Source organism: Propithecus coquereli, unplaced genomic scaffold, assembly GCF_000956105.1.
Source record: "Propithecus coquereli isolate 6110/MARCELLA unplaced genomic scaffold, Pcoq_1.0 Scaffold115, whole genome shotgun sequence".
NCBI lineage: Eukaryota > Metazoa > Chordata > Mammalia > Primates > Indriidae > Propithecus > Propithecus coquereli.
In genome coordinates this window covers 2,512,969-2,529,212 of record NW_012135525.1, presented here as the reverse complement: position 1 = coordinate 2,529,212, position 16,244 = coordinate 2,512,969, and the positions used below count along the sequence as shown (strand labels likewise).

The following is a 16,244-nucleotide window of genomic DNA, read 5'->3' as shown; positions in this document are numbered from 1 at the left end:
TTAATAAAATATAGAAAAAAATTACTGAACATGATTACATTGTAGAATCTTCAAGTTTATATTTTGAGAATTTTCATCAGCTACCAGCTAACATTTATTTTCACTGTGCCTTTATTCATTTTAAGCCTTAAAATTTTGTTTGATCTTAAGCATTCAAACTACGAAAAATGTATATTCATTAATTTTGTATTAATTCATCTATTAAACATGAGTTCCTCAGTCTATAATCATAGTCTCTTTTCATTCATTTTGATTGTGTTCTGAAAATTTTAGCATTTTAATGTCAATAGAATAAGCTGCTCGAGTATGGACAATGTTGTTTTTGTTATCCTGCAGCTTAGAAAAGACAAATCCCACTTACTCATATCATGGTAGACTGAGGTCGCCTCTTTTGTCAAGAACAAAGGTGGTTTCCGTGGTGACATAATCTCAATTTTCATAAGTTCTTCACAACAGTGCTTCCATTGGCCTAAGAAAGGTAGAAAAAAGCAGGCTAGTTTAAAACATAAATGTGAAGATACATATTTCATTTTGAATAGATATCAACATGTTTTGCTTTGAAAAATAAAAGTGAATTTATACAGCATTATTTTAAAGGAGCTTACACAAAAGTCTAGTACTACCCTTAATTTCAAAGTCTAATTCTGGGCATGAAAGTAATCTCTCTAAAAAATAGAGTTCTATGCACAGATATCCTAAGATCTCTAGGATACTAAATACTATATTATTTCACTAAATGGTCAATAACTACTTTAAAATTTCTATTCATGGCAAAAGTTTGTACAGGTTCTTTTCTTTTAAATGATAAAATATCCAGTAATTTAAGATAGTTGAAAGGTTAAAAATTAACTGAAATATAATTACCTCGAAGGAAATAGAAAAAAAATCTAAGAAGCAGTGGTTCTCAAAAATGGCTTTAACTTTGAAAATTTTACTTAAGAATTAAGAATTGTTTATTTAACAACTATCTCTTTAAGATGATTATCATGCTTTTGAAAATCATCTAACTGTAGAGAAACATATTTTCATTTAAGTAAAATGCATATAAAAAACCCTATTACTACATTCATTCAATAAAATTCTGAGTCTAATTTGTTTTAGGAAGGACATTTTAAATAAAGCCATTAGAAATTTGGAATCAGAAAAAAATATTCTTTTTTTTTTTTTTTTTTTTGAGACAGAGTCTCACTGTTTTGCCCAGGCTAGAGTGAGTGCCGTGGTGTCAGCCTAGCTCACAGCAACCTCGCACTCCTGGGCTCAAGCAATCCTTTTGCCTCAGCCTCCCGAGTAGCTGGGACTACAGGCATGCGCCACCATGCCCGGCTAATTTTTTCTATGTATTTTTAGTTGTCTGATTAATTTCTTTCTATTTTTAGTAGAGACAGGGTCTCCCTCTTGCTCAGGCTGGTCTCGAACTCCTGACCTTGAGCAATCCACCTGCCTTGGCCTCCCAGAGTGCTAGGATTACAGGCGTGAGCCACCGCGCCCGGCCAGAAAAAAATATTCTTAATAAATTATTTCAACTATTATTATAAGTTAAAATTTAAAAGTGGGTACATTATTAACTTTTAATTATGTTTCACACTATTTTAATTTAAAACAAAATTTTCAGAATTATTTCTCCCGAGTGGCTATCAGAAAATTTAACCTTTCCATATTTATTGTGTACCTGCATGCTAGATAACAACTGTGTTTGATACTATGTATCCATAAATTTATAAAAGGAATTTATTGAGGCTCACCATTCTTACAGCCTGTCTTAACAGTAGTAGAAAACTAAATGTAATACACTCATGTGCCTTTTCAGATTGATTTATGATCTACATTTCTCTTCCTTTTTTTACTATTATGTTCTCAATATCCATATCAATATTCAACTTGATTATTTTCCATAGCTTAAAAATTAAAGACATTTCATGTTTAGTCAAATTATTTATTCATTTTTATTGTTTTTAGTCAAATATATTGTTATGGTAATATGGTACCATATGCATAAATTTTAAATCTATTACCTTAAATAGTCAAGAAACATAAAAAAGGCTTTTGGTATGTTTTGTTATGATGCTAAGTACAGATATGGTAAAAATTTCAAAATAACCTACACAGCAACTCACAAAGGGAATAAATTCCTGAGTAGGCTTCAACGGTTGCTCTCCAGAATTTAAACCTAGTAGGATCTGAGATCTGATAACTTATTCCTCCCTCCACTTCCTCTTTTAGATAAATATATAAAAGCCAGTTTTTTCTTCTTGGGGGCAGGAAAAAAAGCCCTTATCTAATGGAAAAATAATGAAACACTTTAAACTGGCAAACATTTCTGTCACAGTTTTAGACAAATTATTATAAAGTACAGTGTTTTCTCTATATTGATAGATGAAAGCATTTCATTGTTAAACCAGTAGAATACTAATCATAATGAAAATTGGAATATAATGCCACATTATTCCATGTGTTACTAAAGTCAGAGGTACAAATGTGTTATGTTCATTGGTCAAAACTATACAACTGCAACATTTGTTTTGCTGGTGAATAAATTTGTATGCATAGTTATACAAGATAGCCAATATGCTAACATGAAAACAAAGGGTCAATATGAAATATTAAATGGATATGTTTTATTCATATAACAATCTATATATTGAAGATGTTTCCCACAATACTATTTATTGTTATAATGTTCCCAGTCAAAATTATTATGCTAATTTAACTGCTAATGTAACTGCTGTTAATGTAACTCAATAGTTATATTATTAAATATTTGAAAAAAACTTAATGTTCCAAGTCTATTTTAATTGTATATATCTTTGAACCACCATTCTAGCTCTACCCCTATTGACCATGATGAACAAGTGTCATTCTTTTACATGTTTGTTACCTCTCAAGTAACAAAAGTAGCTATTACATCCCCCTTGTTCCCCAATCTCTATTCCCCTCCCTGCTGGCTATTCTTCCCCAGGCTAAACAGACCTACTTCCATCAATGTTTCCTCATTAATTCTCTCACCCTCCTGGTTTTCTACTCTTAAGTGGGACCAAAGAATTGAAATTTGCTACAAATATTAAATTATTCTTACTTTATTCTGTCCCAGATATCTATCCTCTACTTTGTTATACACACCATATTTCAAGCAACATCAAAAGAGGCTACACCTGTCACTAAGAAAGTAAAAATTTTAATGTACGAGTCAAGTTTTAGGATGGTATAAACACTTCCATCTTTGCTTCACATCTCCATACCGAAGCATAGATGTAATAGAATTTGTACTTTAAAAATTACATAGGTTGGCAGTGTTTATGCAAAAAAAGCATTAAATACCAAAGAAGTAAGCAGACCTGAGAACCAAGTTGTTATCACTTTTTTATTACTTTGACAGTACAAAAATGTCATGAGATTCTTATCCCTCCAACTCCCCATTTGAACATGATAAATTACTTCACATACTTAGATAATGAAAACACGAGCTTATCATCTAATAGTAGTTGATATGCAGACTACAATATTCTGGCATTACACCTTCATTTATCCTTCCCTCCTGCTTTTATACAAATACAATTTATGAAATACTAGAATCATTTCTAAAAATAACAGTCTTTTGTAAGACAGACTCTCTAAATCAGAGTATTTAAGAAAGCAGTTAAAATTTTATCTATGATCAGCAAAAATAAAGGAAGTTGTTGCCTTTTAGATTACTCACCTAAGATCTGCTGAAATTTTTAACAAAATAAATGTAGTACATGCTGGTAAGTATGGAACAAATATTTAAACATTTATTGAGTACTAGAGATGGTACTTAAGGAAAACATATCCTAAAGAATCCAAGAAGGCCATGGAGGAAATCCTCTAGTTCAATCCCATGAACCAGAAACCTCTTCAAGATTAAGTTTTCTCATCTTTAGAACAGAAGGAAATAACTTCTACCTCACAAAGATGTTATGAGAAATAAATGAAGTCATCTGGAGTATGGGAAATAATTAGTAAATGTAGTTCCCTTTCTTGCCTCCTCCCCAACCATCACTATAATACTTGATGAGGCTGTGAATCAGAGTAGACCTAGAAAAATTAACCTGAGGACTGCAGCTATTAACTCTTCATAGTGTTCCAGATAACAGAATTCCTAAGTATCTGTAGGATTATTTCTAGGAGTTGTGGAAATAACTTTCCATTGTTTGGAAACGGCTCTACTTTGTAATTCTATAGAATAGCATTCTGCAGACAGAAAATGCTGCTTGAATCTAATAGTAGGCTAAATTTGATAAAAAAAATAGCCATCATCAACATTCTACATTTTCAATATAAAATGGTAGATAATAAATATGCTGTTAAATTTATTATCAGAAGAGACAAAGAACAAATAAAACTGTAATATTTTCCTGTTGACAAAATTCTTTCTCAAATTGAGAATTACATGTTAGGACCTCATATATTTTATACCTTATAGATATTGTTTTTATAATCCATGTCACTAGACTGTATTAATGAGATGAACAAACCATATGTGTGTGGTCTTAAAAAAAATCTCTCTGGATGATGTCCAGGATGATATTATAACAAATCTGGACTTAACAGAAGGTTACATAAAAATGAGACTCCTTCTGAACATTTCAATATTTTAGGATCATCATTATCCTGGAAAAGGTTTTTGCTCCTCAAAGGCTTCTTACCTCTTGGATCAAATACATTGCCTGCGGTGGTTAAAATCTAGTATTTTAAGAGAATGTGGTCTGGCTGTTTTAGCAACCAAAGGAACTCGAAGTATGAGATAGGGATGCTAAGAATTCAATAGTCAGTCAGGCTATCAATCAAGAGATTGAGAGAAAAAAGCACCAATGCATTGATGCTATACTATCTTTTTTCAACGGCATAAAAAAATTCTTGCTACAAACTGTAAGATTATAATTTTAATATTTAGATTGCTGTGTGCATCCTTACACGCTACATGAATATACTACTAGAAAATCCAAATATCTACTTACTAAGATCAAAGAAATGCTGCCAGAAGGCTTCCATCCATTTCTGAATATCTTCTCTATCGTCAACTGCAAAAATCTGAGTTATAGCTTGTCCAGCAACAGGGTTGATGACAGAGAAATTATGGATTCTTTTCTTGGAATCCTTATCCATTGCCCGAATTCTGGTTTCCTAAAAATTAAGACAAAATTGGTGTTTTACAAGAGACATTTCTGTAATGATCAAACAAATATTTTATTCCTCGGCTGCTATTTACACCAGATGTAATTATAATCTTATTGCTGATCATTTGAAATTTAAAATATGTAGTTTTGAGAATTTTCAATATTCAAACTCAGATCTAGGTTTTTTAAAAGAATGCTTTACATTTAAAAACTGAAGAACACTTTAAAGTATGTTACATATAGCCCTTATGCCAAATTATATGAGATTAAAACATAACCTCTGTTTTGATCTATCTCAGTTTAAGTGGGAGTTTGCTGTTACATACATCTTAAAATTTGCAATAAAACAAGTATAGCATGTCATAACTGTAGTATGAATTACATGCTAACTATATTTTCCACAGTAATAAAATAGAAAGTATGTTTCTTATTCTAATATTCATGTATAATATCTAGTGTTATCAGTTATAGCAGTAAAACCATAACTTAGTGTTTACTGCAGCAAAACAGGTTTTCCTCATTAACATTTATTTTGTTAAATGTTATATGCAATATTCATTTACAAAGCTCATAGCTAAAGATACAGAAAGTAATATAACCCTCATAATGTTAAGATTATTTTTTTAAATGCTCAATGCAACACTCTACGACAAAGGCAATGGTTTCATTCATGCCGATAGTCTGAATCTTTTTTATGAGTGGTACTGGGTATGACATTGTAATGACACTTATTGAATCTATATGTAGAAGACAGAAGCCTATTCCCAAGTCACACACAGGGATGGCAATGGCACATAGCAAGCTAGCAACTACATGTAGTTTAGACCAAGGAACCTTGGGGAATAAAGTCTAGACTAGAACTATCTATTATACAAAGATAGAAATGTGGCTGTCTGCATAATGATTAGTTTTATACTACTCCAGGGTAGCACTGTCCAATAGAAATACACTGTGAGCCACATATATAATTTAAAATTTTCGAAAAACCACATTAAGTAAAAAGAAACTGGTGAAATTAATTTTAATAATTTATTCCATATACCCTAACATATCCAAATTATCATTTTAACATGTAATAAATGTAAAAAAATCATTGAGGTAGTTCAGATTCTTTTTTCATATTAAGACTTCAAAATTCAATTTGTATTTTGTCCCTTATAGCACATCTCAACTCAGACCAGCCACATTTTAAGCGCTTAACAGCCACTGGGGGCTTGTGGCTACTGTATTGTACAGAACAGTTCCAGAGAAAAATGGATGAGCCTACTGCAATGTGTGCAAAACAATATTTTGGCTGGCAGTTATAAAAGCTGATTAAGAGTAGAAAGAAATTCTTCACTGAGTATAACATGAAGAGAGACTGTACAGTCACATGCCAAAACCTACATACACATATAATGTGGATTTTATGTGGATATGAGAGAAGCAGCAGAGTTAGAAAGAAAAGCTATCCATTCCCTGAAAAATGGGTAAGCAGAGGCAGGTGAATACCACATATACTACAGAAGTTCTTTTCTAAAGGAATAAATTCTTAACCAAAAATCACAGGGGAACAATGTATGCTGTATAAAATAGCAACATAACTTTGAACCTTTAGAATATCACAAAATATAAGGATTGGTAACCATCTTAGAGATAGTCTTTCCTGTCATTGTAGAAATCTAGGAATGTTAAGTGTCTTTAGAGGACTGTAATGGGACTTATGGTCAGCATCTTAATTTTACTATAACAGGGCTTTTTACTTCCTATGCCTTGATAACAAACTTTGTGAGTTAACTCTTTTAAGCAATTATTTTTACAATATAAAAAATGCTGCCCTAAATGGCATCCTTAGAGCTGGAAGATGTATCTAATCAACCTCTGGAAATATAAAGCTTATTATTACTAATAGTGAATGACTTAAGCTCTAGGAAGAGTCTTTGATATACTACCCTATCAGACTGATTGAAGGTTAAATCATAGTGAGGGAAAAAAAATCTCTTTATTCTTGTTAGTATTAAAAAAATAAAATTAGGAGTATTCTTGTTACTGAAATTGTGCTTCCTTCCACCCAACTGCATTTTAACACAAATTTCTGACTTTTTGTATATAGGCTTAAAATAGACTTAACTTTTAAATAAGGAAAACATGATTTTTATAGATGAATATGTATATTTTTACCAATGTATCATTTCAAATGAAACCACTATGTAGAAAATCAGATGAACTGAATCATTTATATCCTTTTAAGAGAATAAAATGCAACAATATATAAATACTACAGTATACACTCCATTAATTCTGGTAACCATAAATACCACTACACTTTAAAACATGAGAGGTTTTTAAAAAGTGCAAATGAAATGCAGAATTTGAATTAACTTCTATATTTTAATCATCCAAAATAATTTAACGAGAAACTTTAAATTAAAAAATTGCATGTTAAAGAAAAACTGATTAGCACCAGTAAAGTTTCTCAGTGTCAGGAAGTTTATGCAATCTGTTTTTTGTTGTGGGAAAGCAATATTGCTTTTTGTTATCAATAATGGTGCTCCTCTCAAAAAGTGAATAGAAAACACTAAGGTGAATTTTAGGACTGTTATTATAGGCTCATATAATGTATAGATGAGAGAATTATCCCTTCTTAGCGGGGGTATGAAGACAAAGAATTTGGGAATTTCTCTTCCTACTATTTCTACCACCTAAAATATCGTCTAGCACTAAGTGGCTAAAAAAAAATTTTAAGAATAAGTGAATGAGATAGGAAAAGAATAACTCAAAAACAATAATCAAAAGTTTTGTACTGATAGACTCAGATGTTAGAAATAATCTGTAATCCACCTCTTTAATTTATATATGAGGAAACATGTGAGAGAGGTGTTCTATCCAAGGCCAGAGTTTCCTGTTTTGCTTTTGCTAATCCTAAACCTTTTAGTTGATTTGGGAGGCTTTATTGTCAACTTTTATTGATTTGTAAATGGATTTAAGATTTACTGTGAAATTTTAATCTGTAGCTTGCTTTGCTTTTTGTAAATTAGCACATACTGAACTCCAACTCTTCACTGCAATGAGATAGTGGCGTTACCCAGAGAAGGCCAAGTGATGTCATTGAAAACAATCTGAGAAGTCAATTTTGTAACAAAACATAATAAACTCTGAAGCAAAAGGAAAGTTTCATTTAGGTTATTATTTTGAATTAAAACTGTACTTCCACCTTTCCATTTCTATGTACATGGAAAATTGCTATATCAGGACTGGATTTATACATTGTTTCTTATTTTACTTTTGATTATATGACCTTTAAGTCTGCTACTGCACCCAGATTATGGTCTCTACTCTTTCCTAACAAAAAGGAATCAGAGCTCTTGGAGAAATGGCTGATTCCCAGTCTGGGTCTGGAAATGTATAAGATTTTGGAACATCTTGTCCTACCAGAAAACAAAGGAAGATTATTAAGGTGTATAAAAAAAACTCAAGAGCCAACCTGAAGAGCCTTCTACTAGTCAAATACAGCACAATTAGAACACCAATAAGAATAACAATGGTAATAGATTGATACATGACATGTCTTTAAATCCATAAATTCACAATGATATTTAAAAACTAACTCATTGGTCATCTTTAAAGGATGCTAGGGAAGTACCTCATTGTGTTAGTAACTGATATATAAATGAAAAAAAATCAAGCACTTGTCCCATCTTCCCTATAAGAATTGTACCTCAGGGTAACCAAATAGCTGATGAAGTAGAGGTATCCCAGCTAATAAATGAAAAAAGAATGCTAAAATATTATCAGTTTGCAATCCTGAATAAAATAATCGATCTAAACAATGCTCATAAGTGGATGTTGAGATGAACAGAGTACCCAAATTGTATGCCTCCTGATAAAAGTAGGTAACACTTACTAAAATGTATTCTTACTGACCAACATAAACACGATCCAAAAACATAAGAAAAAACATAACCCAAAGATTCCAGCAGTAAAATCCATATTACGGAAAATCCTGTAGGATAAATGACCTAACTTCCACAACAAACAAATTGTGTGTCTCTATGTGTGTCTGAGGTGTGCGTGAATAGGAGCCAACAGATTTAGAGATTTAAAAGACCTAATCAATCAACTGCATGCACGGCCCTTATTTGGATTCTGATTCAAAAAACTGCTACAAAAATTATAAGAGTGGATAATTTGAACACTGCCTGGATTTCTGATGATATGGTAACTATATATGACTACATATATAATAAAACTATAGATTTTTTAAGTGTGACAACTGGAATATTTACAAGTAAAATGCAATGGTCTCTAGGATTTGATTCAAAATAATTCTAAGGTGGGGCAACGTGTGAGGGTACAAACGGGTTCATTTATTCTATTCTCCATATAAATTATTGAAATTTTTCCAAAAACAATTTAAAAAATAAACTACAAATACAAAAAAAACAAGTCTATTAAAGCCTCTTTCTTATCTGCAATGCAGATAATATTTCACATCTTCTCTCCTAACATGCTGTAAAGATAAGTGAGTTCTTTGAAAGGTGCTTGGTCTAAAGTCCTGTTAATCAGTGATGAAGACAAAATGCTGCTACTAAAAACAAGCTTTAGACCTTACACATACTCTAATGACAAAGAAAGCATACCTTCACAATACATGGCAAAGAATGTTTGAAATGTGTAAAGGATAACCATAAATTAAACTAAGTATTAGGTATGATTAGTATCAGTTTGATATAATTATTTTGAATTTATGTTAATGAAATCAGATATAAACTCCTGAAGGAAAAGGCTGTTTTAAAAAATTATTTTTGCTATATTTAATAAAGGACAATCTGAATAGTTGATAGGATTCAGATATTAAAAAGACTAATATAATTGAAAGAAAATCCCATGTGCTTCCTAATAATTTTGCTTTCCAAGGTCCATAATAGGTAAAAGTAACTTCAAAAAAATTTAACTAAGGTCTACCACACGAGGTAGTGTTAGTGACTTGTTCACTATGGATTTTATTTAAGTGAATGATGTACAGTATTTAAATCAAGAAAAAACTATTGATCTCAAAGACCCACATGTCTTTACCATCGCACTCCCCACCCCATGGGTAATGGATAAAGCTTTGGCTAATAAAATGCTTTCTATGCTGTATAGGAAATTCAGTTAAGTACCCGTTATTGAGAATGTCTTGCTCAAAAACATTCATAGTGAAGTTTTTTGAAGTTGAAGCAATCACTTTGAAGTAAATCACCCTTTCAAATTTGGATTGAAAAGGGGAGGGGAATAGCTTTTAGGCTTTTCTTCCCTTAATGTGACTATTTCCACAGATGGCTCCCTATGAAAATTAATGAACTAACTTAGCCTTACAGGAAATGCCATTTAGAAGGACAAGAATTATAGTTAGAGAACAGATCCTGTGATCAAAATAACAGAACTATTATTTATATACCTTAGCAACTGCAAAATTTATGTTTTCACATAATTTTTAAAGTAGCATCCAGCAAAATTATTATTTTTCTAAATCATGACAGAAGAAAAAAGACAACCAAAGGAGAAAGAACTCTGATTTGTATTTAATGTTTAACATTATTAAGCTTAAAAAGATCTTAGAGACTCAGCATTGGAAATATACTAAAAATTAAAACAAAACATTACTCTTAAAAGTTTTATTTCGTCCTTACCTGCTATATCAGAAAATACTCAATTGGCATTTACCAAACATCCTTTGTTTATTTAAAAATACACTAATGGCATGTGTACCCTTTAAAATTTTCAAGGCAAGAAAAACAATTAAAACATCTACTTTATATTAAGAAACCAAGTAATTTAAAACACTGAATAGATAAAAACCTATGAATTTATCATGATAAGAAAGAGAGGGAGGTAGGGTAAGGTAATAAGAAAACATTAATTTGCTACTCCTGGAGAGGGTAATACCAACTCCAATACATATTACCAATACCAATATAATACCAATACATATCATCAACCTCTTACTCTGAAAATTGGTATTAATAATTCAGATATTAAGCATTTATTCTGCCTTTTCAGAGGGAACTGTGAAGTTCATTTCTACTTAATAAGTAAAAGTGTTTCTTTACAAAAGAATGCCAGTTAATACATGCACAAGGAAGGACAGTATAAGAAAATGTGGAATCTCCAATGGAGTAACTTATTCAGGCAATGACAGTCATAGGTTGCTAAAACCATTATGTGAAAGACTGTTAGACAACAAAAATATTTACAGTGCCAAGGGATCAACTCACTGACTACTTGCTAATTATAAAGAGGAAAGATTATTTCTATGTTGGATAGACAGCATCACCAACTAGTGAAACAACCTGACATCATGTACCTCTTAATGGGATGCTCTATAAAGTATTTGTCATCATCTAGAAAATATTCCAGTTAAAAAATGTTTAAAATAAATATAATCAAGCTACTAGACCTACAGAGGATGCATAATACCTGAATAGTCCTAGACTGAAAACACAAGGACATTTTGCGACAATGGGAAAATTTGAATATGAGTTGGATATTAATGACATAAGGGAATTATTGGGCTTTTTTATTTTTTAATTTCAAAATTTTATGGGGGTACAAATGTTTAGGTTACATATATTGCCTTGTACCGCCTGAGTCAGAGCTACAAACACGCCCATCCCAGACAGTGCGCACCCCACCCATTAGGTGTGCGTTTGCTCATCTCCTCCTCCCTCCCACCTAGGCCTGACACCCGATGAATGTTACTTTCATATATGTACATAAGTGTTGATCAATTGGTACCAATTTGATAGTGAGCACATGTGCTTGCTTCTCCATTGTTGTGATACTTCACTTAGAAGAATAGGCTCCAGCACCAGGGAATTATTATTAATTTAATTAGCTGTTATAATAGTATAATTACATATGTAAATGAAAGGCCCCTCTCTTTAACAGTTGCATGTTGAAGTATTCAGGAATAAAGTATCATAATGCTGGAGTCTTATGTTCAAATGGATCAGCAAAAAATATAGATAAACAAAGAGATAAAGCCAAATATGACAAAATATTAACTGAGGAATCTAGGTGACGTGTATATGGGTGATAATGATGGTATTTTTTTCAACTTTTCTGTATATTTGAATTATTTTATAAGTTGAGAGAATACAAATACAAATTATTTTAATAGGATAATTATATAACAAGGTTTTAAAAAGTAACAAATATATTTCTTGAGTGGGATAGCATCTGACATATTTGAAAAGGGATATCAGTGACATTCACTACTGAGTGGGAAGTTTTTAGGTGAAAGGAAGGGGAAGGGATCAAAGGAAACTTGAAATAGAAGTAAAAACTACAAAGGGAAAAGTTTCTACACAGAAAAAGACAGGAATCAGCACTGGAGAAAATTAAGATGACAATATCACAAAGCTAGAAAATGGAAGAGTGCTGTAAGTTTCATTTTTGAGATACGCAATTAAATTATATTTATATATTATACATTACATATAATAATAATAAATGTATCTTCCCAAACTTAACTCTTACCTCATGTTTTAATTTTAAAATTCTCTTTTGTACTTTACACAAGAGTCAAGTATACAATGGAAGAGATAATTAAGTCATAAGTCCTCAACATCAAATATAGCCCACGTTGTCCCCAAGTCTAAGGCCACATCTATACAAATTATTAGATTAATAATTTTCCTGTGAGTATGTGATGGTCAGTGTGGAAAAACCACCAGAATTTCTATGTCTGTTGATGTCAGTCCTCTTAATCATGGCACTGACTGACTACAGAATCCTGTCAGTTGCTTGCCCATCAGCCTTTATGACTACAAGGAAAAATAAATCATTTTAAAAAGGTCAATTCAGTCAGGCCACACAAACACCATAACCACTTTTCTGGAATTAGATCCTTGTCATCAAAGAGGAAATACAGATGCACTGACTACAGTAACAGAGGAGTTTCATTACAAATGTCCTCTTAAATTTAAATGGTAAAGTTTCAACATATGTCTAAGCCATTATCTATAGGTCTACTGTGGCTTCATGCTCAGAACCTCATTTCAGAGCTAATTTTTACTTTTAAAACTGATTCAAAGTGGGTATGGAGATAGGAAAAAGTCTAATTTTGCCTTCCAAATCTAGTCTAGTGGTATGTCTGTGAGGAAACAGAAAAACTGTCCTTAAATTTACATCTACTTTTATCCTACTCATTAGGAAAAGGGTGAGCCATATAATTTTCCTTACTAGTTTGGCAAATTCTATTGGCAAATTGATCTCTGAGTCTACTTCTTCACTTGTAAAACAGAAATAATATGCTTTAATGTAAAACAGGGCTGCTGCACCTGCTCTGTCCACCTTAAAGGGCTGATATAACAGGAGTTGAATACCTTGAAGACTGTCTTCAAATAAAACAAATGCTTTAAAAATATCATTTGTTTAGATTACATTTTAATTTCATTTATGACTATCCATTTCTGTAGTACAACATGTACGAAAAGAAACTGGTAGGATTCCATTTTTACTACCCGGCTATCTAGTAAAAAAAAAAAATTAGATATAATCATGTAGATCGAAATCTTGCTAAAAATATTTAAGCTGAATCTAATGAAACAATTAGTCACATATAGATTTGGGAACTTTCTACAAAGAAAATTGGCCAGGACTTTAAAAAAATATCAACGTAATGAAAGACATAAATGAATGAATGAATAAATGCAAGAGAAGAAGGGCACAATTTAGATGAAAGGAAACAAAAGACATGTTGACTAGATGTAATTTGTAATCCTTGTTTCAGTCCTGGATCAAACAACAAATAAAAATTAGAAAGAACATTTTGGGGACAATCAGGGCAATGTGCTCTGTATATTAGATAATATTACATCAAAAATAAATTTCTTGAGTGTGACAATAATATTATGGCTATGAAAAAATGTCCTTGGTTTTAAGAAACATGTTGAAATATTCAGGGAAGAAATGTTACATTGTTTGCAACTGATTTTCAAATCGTTCAGGAAAAATATTTTAAGTAGAGAGTAAGCAAATGTGGCAAAACATTAACAAGAGCTTTAGAGTCAAGGTAAAGGTATACAGGGGCTCATTATTCTATTTAAACTCTTCTGTACACTTGAGCTTTTCAGAAGACATTTGAACTTTTCAGAAGAACTTTTTTCTATCCTAAGAACTTTTCTGAGCATGAAGCCACAGTAGACCTATAGACAATGGCTTAGACATATGTTGAGAAGACATACGTAGAAAAGTGGGAGGAAAGAGAACACTGCATAAACAAAACAAAACAATAAGTTGGCAAGTAATTAAAAAAGTATGTCAATTTTTCATTAATAAAATTATATATTTCAAAAACTTCATTTTCTAAACCAAAATAAATTCATTATAATATTGACATGTTATTTATTTATATTACTTAAAGCAACACTAATTTTGCTAATAAACAAAATAGTTAAATTAGGTGGACTTAATTATATATAAAAGGTCTTACTAAAAATTTCCTTTCTTTTTCCATTCTTTAGATATTTCACTTATGAGAATGGTCTCCAGTTCCATCCAGATTGTTGCAAAAGGTATTAATTCATTTTTTATGTGGCTGAGTAGTACTCCATGGTATATATATACCACATTTTATTAATCCATGTACTCACTATTAAATTGGAACTAACTGATCAGCACTCATGTGCACAGATGGAAGTAAAACTCAACGGAAATCATGCAGGTTGGGGGGCGTGGAGGGGATGGGTGAAATCATACCTAACGGGTACAATGTGCACTATCTGGGTGATGGGCATACTTATAACTTTGATTCAAGCAGGGCAAAAGCAATTCATGTAACCAAAACATTTATACCCCCATAATATTCTGGAATTTTTAAAGAAATTTCCTTTACGTAAAAAACAGCATAGTTTCCAAAAAGCAGGACAGAAATAGATAAAAGTATTATTATTGAAAAATGTCATGGAAATAAACTTAATGAATTTACAGATTAGCAGACTGGTACCCACATATTTTCAAGAATACAACCATTATATTTAAGGACATACAACTTTACATTTTTCTTTAAAAGAAAATTTCAAAGACAAAGAGAACATAAATGATGGCTCATATTTTATCATATACTTCAATTCAACCGCTCCAAAGGCAAGCAAAATAAAACAACTAAAAACAATGAGGTTCAGTCCACAGGCAAAAATAACATGATATTTTGCTACAGAAATACCATTAAAGTATTCTAGGGTAGAAATGGTATAAAAAGGGGTGGAAAGTGGGAATGGTTAATGAGTACAAAAATATAGTTATTAATAGAATTTATTATTTTTCATTAACAGAATGAACAATATCTGATAGCACAACGAAGTGACTATAGTCAACAGTAAGTTATACTATACTTTAAAATAACTAAACAAGTAGAATTGGAATGTTCCTAACACAAAGAAATGATAAATGCTTATGGTTATGGATACCCCAGTTACCTTGACTTGATTACTACACATTGCAGGTCTGTATCAAAACATTGCATAGGGCATGGGGGTTCATCCTGTAATCCCAGCACTTTGGGAGGTCAAGGCAGGAGGACTGGTTGAGACCAGGAGTTCAAGACACAGCAGGATCCCATGTGTACAAAAGTAAAAAAAAAAAAAAAAAAAAAAAAAAAATTAGCCTAGAGTGGTTGTGCACAATTGTCATCCCAGCTACTCAGAAGGCTGAGGCAGGAAGGCTGCTTTAGCCCAGGAGTTTGACATTACAGTGAGCTATGATTGCACCACCACACTCTACCCTGGGTGATAGAGCAAGACCCTGCCTCTAAATCAATCAATCAATCAATCAATCAAATCAAATCACACATACTTCAAATATGTATAACTATTATGTAGCCATAACTAAAAATAAAAATTATAAAATAAAGAAAAAGTTCTTTAAATTATCAATGTAACATATTGGATAAAATCTAAAAAAAGGAAAAGAAAACCCCTCTAATCAACAATAGACTTAAAATAGTGAAATAAAAGAAACGAAATCTGCCTTGGACTGAAAAATTTTCCTACATTATTTTAGGTGAAAAATTATAGCTAAATTTCAATAGTCTCTTTTGCATCAAACAATATATATATACTTGACAGATTCTCTAGGTGGTGTAGTACT

At 31.6% G+C, this 16,244-nt stretch overlaps 1 protein-coding gene across 1 annotated transcript in view; it reads right to left on the bottom strand.

Annotated features, from left to right (window-relative positions):
• The window catches only part of RTKN2 (rhotekin 2), a 71,402-nt gene that overhangs the window by 2,684 nt on the left and 52,474 nt on the right, over positions 1 to 16,244 (bottom strand). The window contains exons 10-11 of the mRNA XM_012657432.1: positions 4,974 to 5,139; positions 362 to 469 (exon numbers count right to left, since the gene is read on the bottom strand). Coding sequence (XP_012512886.1) covers positions 362 to 469; positions 4,974 to 5,139 — 274 coding nt within the window. The remainder of the gene's footprint in view (positions 1 to 361; positions 470 to 4,973; positions 5,140 to 16,244) is intronic.